Genomic DNA, 12,361 nt, shown 5'->3' with positions numbered 1-12,361 from the left:
CGTTTTTGTTTGTTTTAGACAATATACAATAGACAATAGGTGCAGGAGTAGGCCATTCGGCCCTTCTGGCCAGCACCGCCATTCCCTGTGATCATGGCTGATCATACACAATCAGTACCCCGTTCTGCCCTCTCCCCATATCCCTTGACCCCGCTATCTATAAAAACTCTATCCAACTCTCTCTTGTATGCATCTAGAGACTTGGTCTCCACTGCCTTCTGGGGCAGAGCATTCCACATATCCATCACTCTCTGGGTGAAAAAGCTTTTCCGCATCTCAGCTCTAAATGGCCTACCCCTTATTCTTAAACTGTGGCCTCTGGTTCTGGACTCACCCATCAGTGGGAACATGCTTCCTGCCTCCAGCGTGTCCAATCCCTTAATAATCTTATATGTCTCAATCAGATCCCCTCTCATCCTTCTAAATTCCACTGGATACAAGCCCAGTCGCTCCAATCTTTCAACATATGACAGTCCCGCCATTCCGGGAATTAACCTTGTGAACCTACACTGCACTCCCTCAATAGCAAGAATGTCCTTCCTCAAATTTGGAGACCAAAACTGCACACAATACTCCAGGTGGGGTCTCACCAGGGTCCTGTACAGCTGCAGAAGGACCTCTTTACACCTATACTCAATTCCTCTTGTTATAAAAGCCAGCATGCCATTAGCTTTCTTCACTGCCTGCTGAACCTGCATGCTTGCTTTCATTGACTGATTACAAGAACACCTAGATCTCGTTGTGCTTCCCCTTTTCCTAATTTGACTCCATTTAGATAGTAATCTGCCTTCCTGTTCTTGCCACCAAAGTGGATAAACTCACATTTGTCCACATTAAACTGTTTTCTTTGCGGGGAGGGGGATTTTTGGTGGGGGGGGGGGGGGGTGATCGTGCCGCCGTTCTTTTCTTTCCTGCTCTCATGGCGACTCGCAGAAGAAGAATTTCCGAGTTGTATACTTTGACAATAAATTAACCTTTGAACGTTTGAATCTTTATTTTCTGGCTTATGGATATCTGTAAAAACAGAACCCCGTTTACTCCCTAGTGATGTCCTGCACCTTTAGTGAAGAAGGCATTTAACCACTGGGTGGATGACGAGTCAAAGCTAGAATGGACCAAACCTTGGACAAATGCGAGACTGTGTTCGAGACATCTATGTAAGTTAATGAGTAACTACACAATAATTTTATTAAAATTAATCTACGACTGGACGCATGCCTGAATGAATGGAGCGATGGAATAATTTGATGCATCAGAAAAGTGTAGGAGCTGGTTGGGAGGTGGGGCAAGGCTTTTAAACTAAATCCACACAATGAATTGACTCTTTAAAGCATTCAATATTTGTATGATTGCCAAAGCATCAGGACACTCGGCTTATTTAATCAAATGATTCATTGTACAGTCAGATAAAAAGGAATTGCATTATTATTGATACGACAGAAAAATTCATTGGACTTCGACTCAGACTTCTCCTTGCATTCCCGGCGGTGGTCTTGCAGGCCGTACGCGTTAGATATTAATTTTCACACAGCTTCGTTTCAGAGTTGTTTGCTTTTTGGAAGGAGGAATGGACCAAAGCACAAAGTGGCACATGAAGAACTAGGAAGGAAATAAAGCACGTAAGTATGACAATGATTCATTTACCTAAAATATTTTAATCTGCAGAGAATACACAGTTTTACCTCGGATGCTCCAGTGCTTTGAATGATCTTACAGTCTTTTCCGTTCACTCCAGCACTAACAGCTGGACAGCTTGTCTTCCCAATGAAGACATCCATCATGTAGAGAATTCCCTCAAGCACCTAGAGCAAGAACAAAACCAACTTATACTCCTGCGTCGAGTGTCAAGTACTGCCTTTATCCTGAAATAAAGGTCACATTTTCCTCTCATCTGCTAGGAGCTCTAACCCAGGTGAAGCCACTGTGGGTGAAGCTCCTTGCTTCTGCCAGAGTTCTGTAGAAAATGAGGCTCCTTTTTCTGGATCGTCACTCCACACTCCGGTTCCTCCTTACATTTCAAAACATGTTCTCCTTTCATCCGAACTTCCGAGCTGTGTAACACAGCACACAGAGCTCAGCATTTCTATCACAAATCACAAGAGATTCTGCAGATGCTGGAAATCCAGAGCAACACTCAAAGAATGCTGGAAAGACTCCACGGGTTCAGGCAGCAGTGATATAATTATTCAATTATTCCAATCATTTAATGGCAGCATATCCACTATTACTTCTGTACAACCGTAGGGCAAATACTTCATGGGGTTTAACAGAGTTCCTAGCCATTTATTACACAGTGGTTACAGGGTCTGAACTGTGGCTCTTCCCCACACCCCTTACAGTGACTACACCCAGAGTCAATGCATCCCTGACGGGCTCATAATGAATGGGAACAGGCCATTTGGACCCATTCACAGTAATCCCATGCACTTTTATGCAAAGACAATTCAAGTGCTTGTAAATCCCCTGTTCCAGAGCAGGTAATGGACTGCATGCATCGCTCTCTTTCAAACAGTGTATTCCAGGTACTCACCATTCTCTGGCTGAATGAGGTCCCCTGAACTACCTTCCAAATCTCTTACCTCTTACCTTTAATCTACATCCTCTGTTTTTATTTACCCATATGACCAAACAGCCTCCTAACCCTGTAACGTCGCACTAACCAATACTCAACTAACTGTGCCTCCCTCCTAGCGGGAAATAGAGCCTTTTAATTCAAACAGCTTTGATTGAGGTTGTGGATAAAGTAAGTTCTGCAGACTTTACCTGTGCCTTGGTATCCACATACTGCATGATCCTGAACAGAGAGCCTTTCTCGGAGCTGAATTCTTCCAGGGCCAAATTTGCAATATACTGCAGCTGGTTGTCGCTTGTGTCGACTTTCAGAAGCAATGGGTTGCCGTGCTGAGTTTGAGCAAGCTGCTCTATCTCTTGAACTCGGTGCTTGGTCTCAGCACAGACATACAGAAGAGCGACAGAGAAGACAGCGAATGCCAACTGCCAGGGAGCCATGATCTCTTTGTGTCGATCACTGAACAGACAGAGGAGCGACCAGCTGCCCTGTTCTTATACCATCACAAATCAGGGGTGTGACGATGATTCTCTATTTGATTAAACATTAAGCAGGTGATATTTGGGGCATGTACAAGATAAGAGATAATTAAATGATTTCTTAAAGCAAATAGGAGTGGTTTGTGTGTGTGTTTTACTTTCAATCAAGTTACTCACATCCCTAATCAGATATGATTCCAACAGCACCATGTTGGAAAGTTTTGCTCAATAATTCAGCAATCCAAAGCTAGCAGTCTCCAACATCCGCTCAGTGCCAGAGGGGAAAACGTACTTATCAGGAATCCTTCATTCTGCTGTTATCCAGTTTGCTTGGAGCTCAGCCCCACGCTTGGTGTCCCCTGTGAAGTGACCAGCAACGTGTTCAATTATAGCCCTTCGTCAAAAAGCATTGGCTCAGTATCCTCACTTTATTAGATCTGTCGAGAGACAGAGAACAGAAACTCTCTGTAGATCCCACCGTTCACCCACACACCAGAGGTATTTTCCCCTGGCCAATACACTAATGTGCATGTGGAGGCCACTTCATGAGGTTCACCTGCTGCTTAATGCAAATGTCTAATTATTCTTGGTCAGACCCCACTTGGAGTATTGTGTTCAGTTCTGGTCACCTCACTACAGGAAGGATGTGGATACTAAAGACAGAGTGCAGAGGAGATTTACAAGGATGTTGCCAGAATTGGGGAGCATGCCTTATGAGAATATGTTGAGTGAGTTTGGCCTTTTCTCCTTGGAGTGACTTAGGATGAGAGGTGACCTGATAGAGGGTTATAAGATGATGAGGGGCATTGATTGTGTGGATAGTCAGAGGCTTTTTCCCAGGGCTGAAATGGCTAACACGAGGCGGCATAGTTTTAAGGTGCTTGGAAGCAGGTACCGAGGAGATGTCAGGGGTAAGTTTTTTACACAGAGAGTTGTGAGTATGTGGAATGGGCTGCCGGAAATGGATGTGGAGGCGGAAATATTTTGGTCTGTTAAGAGACTCTTGGATAGGTACATGGAGCTTAGAAAAATAGAGGGGTATGGGTAACCCGAGGTAACTTCTAAAGTAAGTAGATGTTTGGCACAGCATTGTGGGCTGAAGGGCCTGTATGGTGCTGTCGGTTTTCTATGTTTCTATGTTTTCTTCTCAGGCCAGGCCAAATCTATTCATCCCTCGTGGTAACCTGTCTTGCCTGGAACCAGCCCAGTGAATCTTTGTTATTCTCCTTCCAGTGCAAGGACCAAAACTCTCCACAGGTCTAGAGATACACAAGAAGAATAAGGCATTTTGACTCTGACATTTAAATCCTCTCCTGAGAAAGGTCATAATGCCGGCATTGTTCATTTGATTTCATGTATTTTCGATGCTGGTTTGATCTGTTCTTATTTAATGGATGTATGTTCATGGTCTTCCACTGCTGTAGCCCATCCATTTCAGGGTTCAACGTGTTGTGCAGTCAGAGAATCTCTTCTGTGTAATGTTTATTTGAGTTACTGTCACCTTCCTGTCAGCTTGAAGTAGTCTGGCCATTCTCCTCTGACCTCTCTCATTAACAAGGTGTTTTCACCCACAGAACGGCCACTCACTGGATGATTTGTTTCTCACACCATTCTGTGTAAACTCTAGAGATTGGTGTGCATGAAAATCTCAGGTGATCAGCAGTTTCTGAGATACTCAAGCCACCCCATCTGGCACCAACAATCATTCCACGGTCAAAGTCACTTAGGTCCAATTTCTTACCTATTTGATGTTTGGTCTGAACAACAACTGAACATCTTGACCGTCGACATGCTTTTTTGCACTGAGTTGCTGCCACGTGACTGGCTGATTAGATATTTACATTAACAAGTTGGTGTACCTAATAAAGTGGCCACTGAGCAGATGTATTATTTTTGAAATGAGTCATGACTTTGATGATAAACAGATGTGAGGTCAATTTGCAGTGACTAACGCTTTGAGTTTGTAACCCAGTTTTGCAATCGATACTCCTTTTTACAAATATAACTGATATGCTATTTCTGTTTAAAGTTTTGTACTCAGACTCGAGGAACCATTGAATGATATATGATGCTAGAAACACTAATCTCAATCAGTTGTGGCAGAATTAGGTGGGATCGATCCTTGGTTGCTGGGAGGTGGGAGGGGTCAGAGATATTGTGCTGCAATCTTTCATAGCAGAAGGCAGAACTGCTGCAAGTATTTCGTAGGCAGTCCTCGGGTTTCCGTGTGCCCATCATGGTTTCCGTGTGCCCATCATGGTTTCCGTGTGCCCATCGTGGTTTCCATGTGCCCATCGTGGTTTCCGTGTGCCCATCGTGGTTTCCATGTGCCCATCGTGGTTTCCGTGTGCCCATCGTGGTTTCCATGTGCCCATCGTGGTTTCCGTGTGCCCATCGTGGTTTCCGTGTGCCCATCGTGGTTTCCATGTGCCCATCGTGGTTTCCGTGTGCCCATCGTGGTTTCCGTGTGCCCATCGTGGTTTCCGTGTGCCCATCATGGTTTCCGTGTGCCCATCTTCATACAGAAGAGCTCTCATAGTATTAACATATTCAAAAGTCCAGCATATGCAGATACGTTCATTCCTACAGATGGCAGAACGAACCACCTCTCTCTCCCCCCACTTCCAGCACTGTCCCTAATTATCAATCTTATGTGCTTTGATGTTATTCATTAAAATAATGTGGACATATGGTTACCATATTGAATGATTTAAGGTCATGGCATAGGAGCAGATTTAGGCCATTTGGCCCATCGAGTCTGCTCTACCATTCCATCATGGCTGATTTATTATCCCTCTCAAACCCATACTCCTGCCTTCTCCCCGTAACCTTTGATGCCCTGACTAATGAAGAGCCTATCAACCTCCACTTTAAATATACCCAATGACTTGGCCTCCACAGCCATTTGTGATAATAAATTCCACAGATTCACCACCCGCTGCCTAAAGGAATTCCTCCTCATCTCTGCTCTAAAAGAGCATCCTTGTAGTCTGAGGCTCTACCCTCTGGTCCTCGATTCCACCACTATAGGAAACATCCTCTCCATGGGGGCCACTCCATATCCACTCTATCTAGGGAGTTGATGGGTCTGCTCCGTTTTTATTCGATTTTTTCTGCGGGGAGGGGGATTTGGGAGTCGACATACCTGTTCTGTGTTTTTTTTTTGTTTTTTAGTGTGGGAGGAGGGATTTAGGGGCTGATGTGCCTGCTCCGTTTTGTTCGGTGTTTGTGCAGACAGGGGATTTGACAGTGGATGTGGCTGCTCCGTTTTTGTTAATAGTTTTTGTGCGGGGAGGGGGGATTCGGGGTCGACGTGCCTGTTCGGCCCCACTGGTTTCCTTGGCTGTGTAAGTCTCGGGAATACGCACTCCAGTCCCGCCAAACCCAAACTCTTTCAGAAAGTAATATTCACCGATCCTCAGTCGACTGCGGCACGTTCTCCATCGAATCTCGGTCCCCCACCGGGTGTCTCCAGCATCTTCATCACCCACTGAACAAATAGCCAGCTCACTTTCCAAAGCACCCGTTACCTCTAACCAAACCCCCAACACTGCTATGACAGAAAGACCATTCCGTTAGCAGTGAAACCCTTCCCATGACGTTGAGATAATTTGCCACCCCTTCACACAAAGCATAAAGTCCAACCCAGTTGTGACATAGCTCACCAAGGGGATAGGTTCCACATTCTGTTCCCCGGCTCTGACATGGGCCAGTCTGTCTAGGGGTTTCCTGACTCTTTGGGACCTCCTAATCCCATCATCTACTTCTGCAGCTTCAGACACTCCCTGGGCTCTTCGCTGTCTACCCGGGGAGTCCCCTGCCTGTCCATTACTCGCACTTTCCGACAACTCAGGTCTCCTCGTCACTTAGCTGAGCTCACCTGAAGCCCAGTCACTTTCGAGCCCAGCCTCCCGTGATTATCTAATCGCAAACCTGCCTGTCCACTGCTAGTCCCTCAATTCACCCGCCTCAGTGTGAGATGGGTTGGGAATCTCTTCGTCAGTTACTGGGGAGTTTGAGAAGGGCAGCATATACCACACCGCCACTTCCGCATCCTCCAAGTCTGTATCACATTCAGGGCTGGGGTCCAGTCTAATCCTTCCCACTGCTGGTCGTTCAGTTCCTCCACATTGCCGAAGAGGTGTCGGCTCCAGGCCAGGCTCTGGGTCTGGGTCAACCTGCACCTCTTGTCCCAGAAGCAGCAGGTGGTTCCAATGGCGAATCTTGACAGGCCCATTCCCATCCTCTGGTTTCCCCCAGAAAACTGGTACGTTTGGCATCTGACTCTCCACCACATAGGGCGTAGCTGCCCAGCGGACAGACAACTTACGCTTCCCAGGGAGCCCCAAATTCTTTATGAGGACTCGGTCTCCAGACATTAGTTGCGAGAACCCTAATCTTTTGATCATACCTCCTCATATTTCCTTGATTCTGCCTGGTAGCCGCGACCTCAGCTAATTCATGCCTTTGTCAGCAGGTTCGGATACGGCCCAAGTTGCGAAATGAGAGACACTGAAACGGGTCGATAGTTCACAAAACTTTAATGCGAACGGCGTTAAAGGGGAAATAAAACAATAAACGCTAGGCCAAACAGGGCCGTTAACTAAAACTCTCAAACAGGAAAGAACATCTGATTATTAAACGGATACCGCTTGTCCAGAGCCAGTTGACTCCACAGTCCAATTTCTCAGGCAAACAAAAGCGAAGCATTGTCGTGCTGCGTCCAAGTCTCGACAAGCACTATGACAACAAGAATGGACTTAAATACTACCATAGTTAAATAATCATCAGCTGACACGTGCACATTCTCAAGCGCAATTGCGCAGCTGAATCCGTGATTTTTGAAAACCCTTTTCAGCTCCCTTCTCACGTCAGACACATACTTCAGATGAGTCTTCGGGGGCAGATCTTCCTCACCAGTCCCAAACCAAAGGTCGATGGGCAACCTCGCCTCGCACCCAAACATCAGATAATATGGCGAGTACCCGGTAGCTTCATTTCGTGTAGGGTTGTAGCAGTGGACCAAATGTCCAATATGTCGACTCCACTTGTTCTTCTTGCTGATCTCCAGGGTCCCCAGCATGTCTAGCAAGGTCCAACTAAACTTCTTGGGCTGGGGATCACCCTGTGGGTAATAAAGCGGAGTCCTCGACTTCTCGACTCCAAGCACGCTCAGTAACTCGTGGATGATCCTGCTCTCGAAATCCCGTCCCTCATCACTATGTACCCACCTGGGGAGGCCAGAATAAATGAAATACTTCTCCATAACACTGTGGCCACCATGGACACCCTCTAATCCTTGGTAGGGAAAGCCTGCGCATATCTGATGTAGTGATCCGTGATGACTACGACAATCGCCGTGTTGCTGGCATCAGGTTCTATTGACAGGAAATCCACACACACCAGGTCCAGGGCCCCGCACTCTGCAAGTGGGACAAGGGAACTGCCCGCCTAGGCAGCATCTTCCTCCATATACATCAAATGGACGACTTGCTGTACTTGTCGGCCTCCAGCTTCTTTTGGGGCCAGTGGAACCGATCTCTGAGCAATCCATCGGTCTTGTCAACCCCTAAATGTCCAGAATCATGATAAAGTGATTTCACACAACCCTCCAATACTTCTCAGGCCGAACCAGCTGGGGACGCCGAGGTCGGTCCGGAGGTGACGTGACCCGGTATAGGAACCGGTTCCTCAACTCCAGTCTTGGCCATTCTCTCAGTAGTAGAGGCACTGCGGAGTGTTTCATCTTGTCTGTTTGAGTCACGTCCCCTTTCGCATCTGCTGACCAAACAGTAGCAATGCCCGGGTCATCTCACTGAGCAGATGCCACTTCCCCGGGACTCAATTCCGGCAACTGCTTTGTCGTCAGAGTGGTCAGGTTGTCGTAAGCTTCTGGAATGGCGCCATCAGAAGCTCCGAATTGATCTACCTCTCGCTTCTGCCCTTAACTTCTCTCTGCCTTCACCGTGATGGAAAACTGGCCCATGGCTTTCACTCCTGGGTCAGGAACACTCTCCCACTCTCTGTCCCTGTCCAGCCCTTCATGAGTACATCGAGACAACGCATCGGTATCAATGTTCCGACTCCCCGGCCGGTACTTCAGGCTGAAACCATAGGCAAACAATGCCACCAACCACCAATGGCCTGTGGCATCCAGTTTCACTGAGGTCAGGTTATAAGTTAACGTTGTCCGTCCTCACCTCAAACGTGGCACCATATATAGATAGTCCCTTAGTTTATCCACCACAGCCCATTTCAGTGCAGGAACAATCATCTGTGCATGGGGTAGTTTCGCTCAGAGAGTGACAGATTCCAGCTGACAAACGTGACTGGTCTCAGCCTGGTGGCCTGATCCTGATACAGGACACCCCCGAGCCCTCTCTGCTGGTATCTGGATACAATCGGGGGTCTGCAAACGCCAGCACAGCCGCTTTCGTCAGCAGCTCCTTCAGCAACTGAAAGCCTCTTCACATTTCTCATCCCATCTCGCTCCAAAATGCTCCAAAGGACTAAGATAATCTTTACTCTCCTTTCCTTTCCTCCGCCTCCCTTTCTTCCCCAAGGGAGGGTAACCGCACGGAAGCTGATTTGAAGGGTGAATCGCTTTAAACAAGTCCTTTACGAACCTCCGATAGTGCCCACTGAGCCCGAGGAATGAGGTCAAGGTGCTCACAGTCTGGGGCCTTGGCCATGTGGTCGCCGCCTCGATCTTAGCCGGATCCACCATGTGGGACTATGTGCCCAACATAGCTGACAGACGTCTTGCAGAACTGCCACTTGTCCAGGGAAAGTTTTAACCCTTCAGCTCTCAGGAGGCCCAGCATCCTCACTTTTGTCCCTCCAAGGTGGACCGGAACTCTGAGTGGACTCAGTGATGATCCCAGCTTCCTTCGGCTTCCGCAGATGCTGTCGAGCATCCTCCACCTCTGCAGGTCCAGTCTCCATGACCCTTCTCTGAACCCTGGTGTGGCGAGTGATCGTGGAACAACCCATATCAAGCTCATCAGTAGAAAAGACACCTTCCAGCTTCACCATCTTCTCTATCAACCTCCTCTTCCACCCTCCAGGTACTGGGGAGTTGAATGACCCCGCAGCCAACTCTCCGCATTTCGGAGAGAGTTTCTTCCCAGCCTGTCCCACAGGGACACTAGATCACCGTCACCGGGAAGAGGTTCACCATCGGCATCCCCTGCCGGAGGGTGACCTCCCACTCCGAAAGGTTCCTGACACTCACCGTCATCCTGTTCAACCGAGGGCTCCTGCAGTTCGGGCCTCACCAGTACCCCAGCAGGTAAGCGCGAGTCCTCCTCGTGGTCTTCCGGCGCACCCACCGAGAGGGCCTCGGCCTCGGCCTCGGGCATTCCGGGAAATATGGGGATTCCCATCACTCTCACTACTTCCCCAGGTCGTAACACGACTGGTTTTGACCGGGTGAACCACCCAGTCCCTCGCTTATCCTCATCACCCAGCCCAGCGGGCCACTTCTCTTCCTCAAAAACAGCTCTGAACACAGAGGGAATGGACAGCATTTTCAGAAAGCTCTCTCCAACTTCCGCCTTGCGGGCTCCCACTAAGCTCCTCACAATAGGAGTATTTGCCCGTCATGAATTGCAGTTTTGCCCTTCTCAACGGGGTCCTGACAAACCAGCACTAAAGTATCAAGGACCTCAGCCTCCGAAACTCCAGCTTCACTGACAAAGAGCCATCATACGGATAGTCATCTGTACTAAGACCCCAGATCTCTAGCACAGTAAGTGGCATCAAGGGTAAATATCAAATACCAGGTTTACGATGAGAGTCGGTGTCACGTATGGCTCTAGCAGAAATACCCTCAATCCGTAGCTTGGCCCCACTGAGTCTTCAGGAATAGGGTACTTTGCTTTAGGGTGTTCTCGAGATATCCCCCTCGAGTCGCCAGGCCGTTCCCTCACTGGGTCTCTCCGCCGAGATACCCGGGGGCTCACTCTCCGAGGGGATTCCCGTCATTCACACTCCCGCCTGATGTCCCGCTTCACCACAGTTATAGCGGTCACTCCCCTTCCCGCCGGAACCCGTTCACTTGCACCCCTCTGCTTCGCCCGTCCCCTCAACGCGTCTGAATCCACGTCGGCTTCACTGTGAAAAAGCTCTCACTGTATGCCTCGTCAAACTCTCTGGCAATCACTGTCTTTTCACATTGTCAGAGCACTGGCACTCACCCAGCATCTGAGCGGTCTGCACCGCCCAAATCTCACACTCCTCTTCCCCTGGGGTGGGCTTCGTTCCTGACAACACGCCGAGCCTGCAATGACTGGGACTTTGAACCTGGACACTTTGCCAGGGAGGTGAGGGCCGACTCAGAAAGCTCAGCCCTCGCTGCAGGACTCATTACATCCTCTACATCAGACCATTCCTACCCCTCGCGCCGCAAAAGCAAGAGCAACTTGTCTCCGCCCCCAGCTACGGGAATCTCAGCCTCCCATTCAGCACGCCCTCCTCCTGGAAAGTACGGACAGCCCATGACCCCACTCCTCCGGGGTCCCAATAGGACCAGCCGGTCCCACTGCCGTTACTTCTGCGCTAGTCTCAACTAAAGCAAAGCCTTTGCCTGCCATTTCATCAAACCTCTGCTCCATAATCCCAAGTGTTCCTAATGCTTTGACGGTGCTTGAAATCCGAATTAACAATTCATTGGGACTACAAATGCCTACCCCACTCAACACACATGCATTCATTACCAGTAACTCCGCATCGTAATCACTCTACCGGACAATAGTTTAACACACAACCCACTGGATCAACGCTCATGACAATCACACAGCATCCAATGAAACCGATCCGAGACTATACGCCCGCAGATGAAATCCCACCCGTTTCTTTGGCTGTGTGAATCTGGGGAGTACACACTCCGGTCCTGCCAAACCCCGTGAGCTTGAGACGCTCTCTCACCCCAAAGCCCGGTTTGTGTGGAATTTGCTGCCCTGTACAACTCAGTGCGAAGAAACAGCAGACAGCACACTCCATACGATTAAAGGAATTATATTTATCAATTTTAACTAAAGCTTCAGTAACGAAAAAGAACAAAACAACAAACAAAAAGGTCCCATTATAATTAAACAGTTACATGTGCCCGTGTTGGAGCTCAGCTCTTTCAAAAAGTAATATTCACCGATCCTCAGTCGACTGCGGCCATTCTCCATTGGATCTCGGTCCCCCACGGATCGAATCATACCACCGGGTCTCTCCAGCATCTTCACTCTTCAGCCACTGAACAAAGACCCAGCTCACATTCCACAGCACCCGTTATCTCTACCCAAACCCCCAACACTGCTTC

At 48.4% G+C, this 12,361-nt stretch overlaps 1 protein-coding gene across 1 annotated transcript; it reads right to left on the bottom strand.

Annotated features, from left to right (window-relative positions):
• Positions 1 to 1,338: 1,338 nt before the first annotated feature.
• Positions 1,339 to 3,048, bottom strand: LOC140730721 (cystatin-like). Its single transcript, XM_073051539.1, has 3 exons — positions 2,764 to 3,048; positions 1,683 to 1,802; positions 1,339 to 1,599 (listed from the first exon to the last, which is right to left on the bottom strand). The coding sequence occupies exons 1-3, from the start codon at positions 3,007 to 3,009 to the stop codon at positions 1,510 to 1,512; spliced, it is 456 nt and encodes a 151-aa protein (XP_072907640.1). The 5' UTR covers positions 3,010 to 3,048; the 3' UTR covers positions 1,339 to 1,509.
• Between the last annotated feature and the right edge of the window lie 9,313 nt (positions 3,049 to 12,361).

The sequence above is a fragment of the Hemitrygon akajei genome, chromosome 7 (genome assembly GCF_048418815.1).
Source record: "Hemitrygon akajei chromosome 7, sHemAka1.3, whole genome shotgun sequence".
NCBI lineage: Eukaryota > Metazoa > Chordata > Chondrichthyes > Myliobatiformes > Dasyatidae > Hemitrygon > Hemitrygon akajei.
The sequence above is the reverse complement of the archived record's forward strand: the minus strand, read 5'-3'. Positions and strand labels throughout refer to the sequence as shown.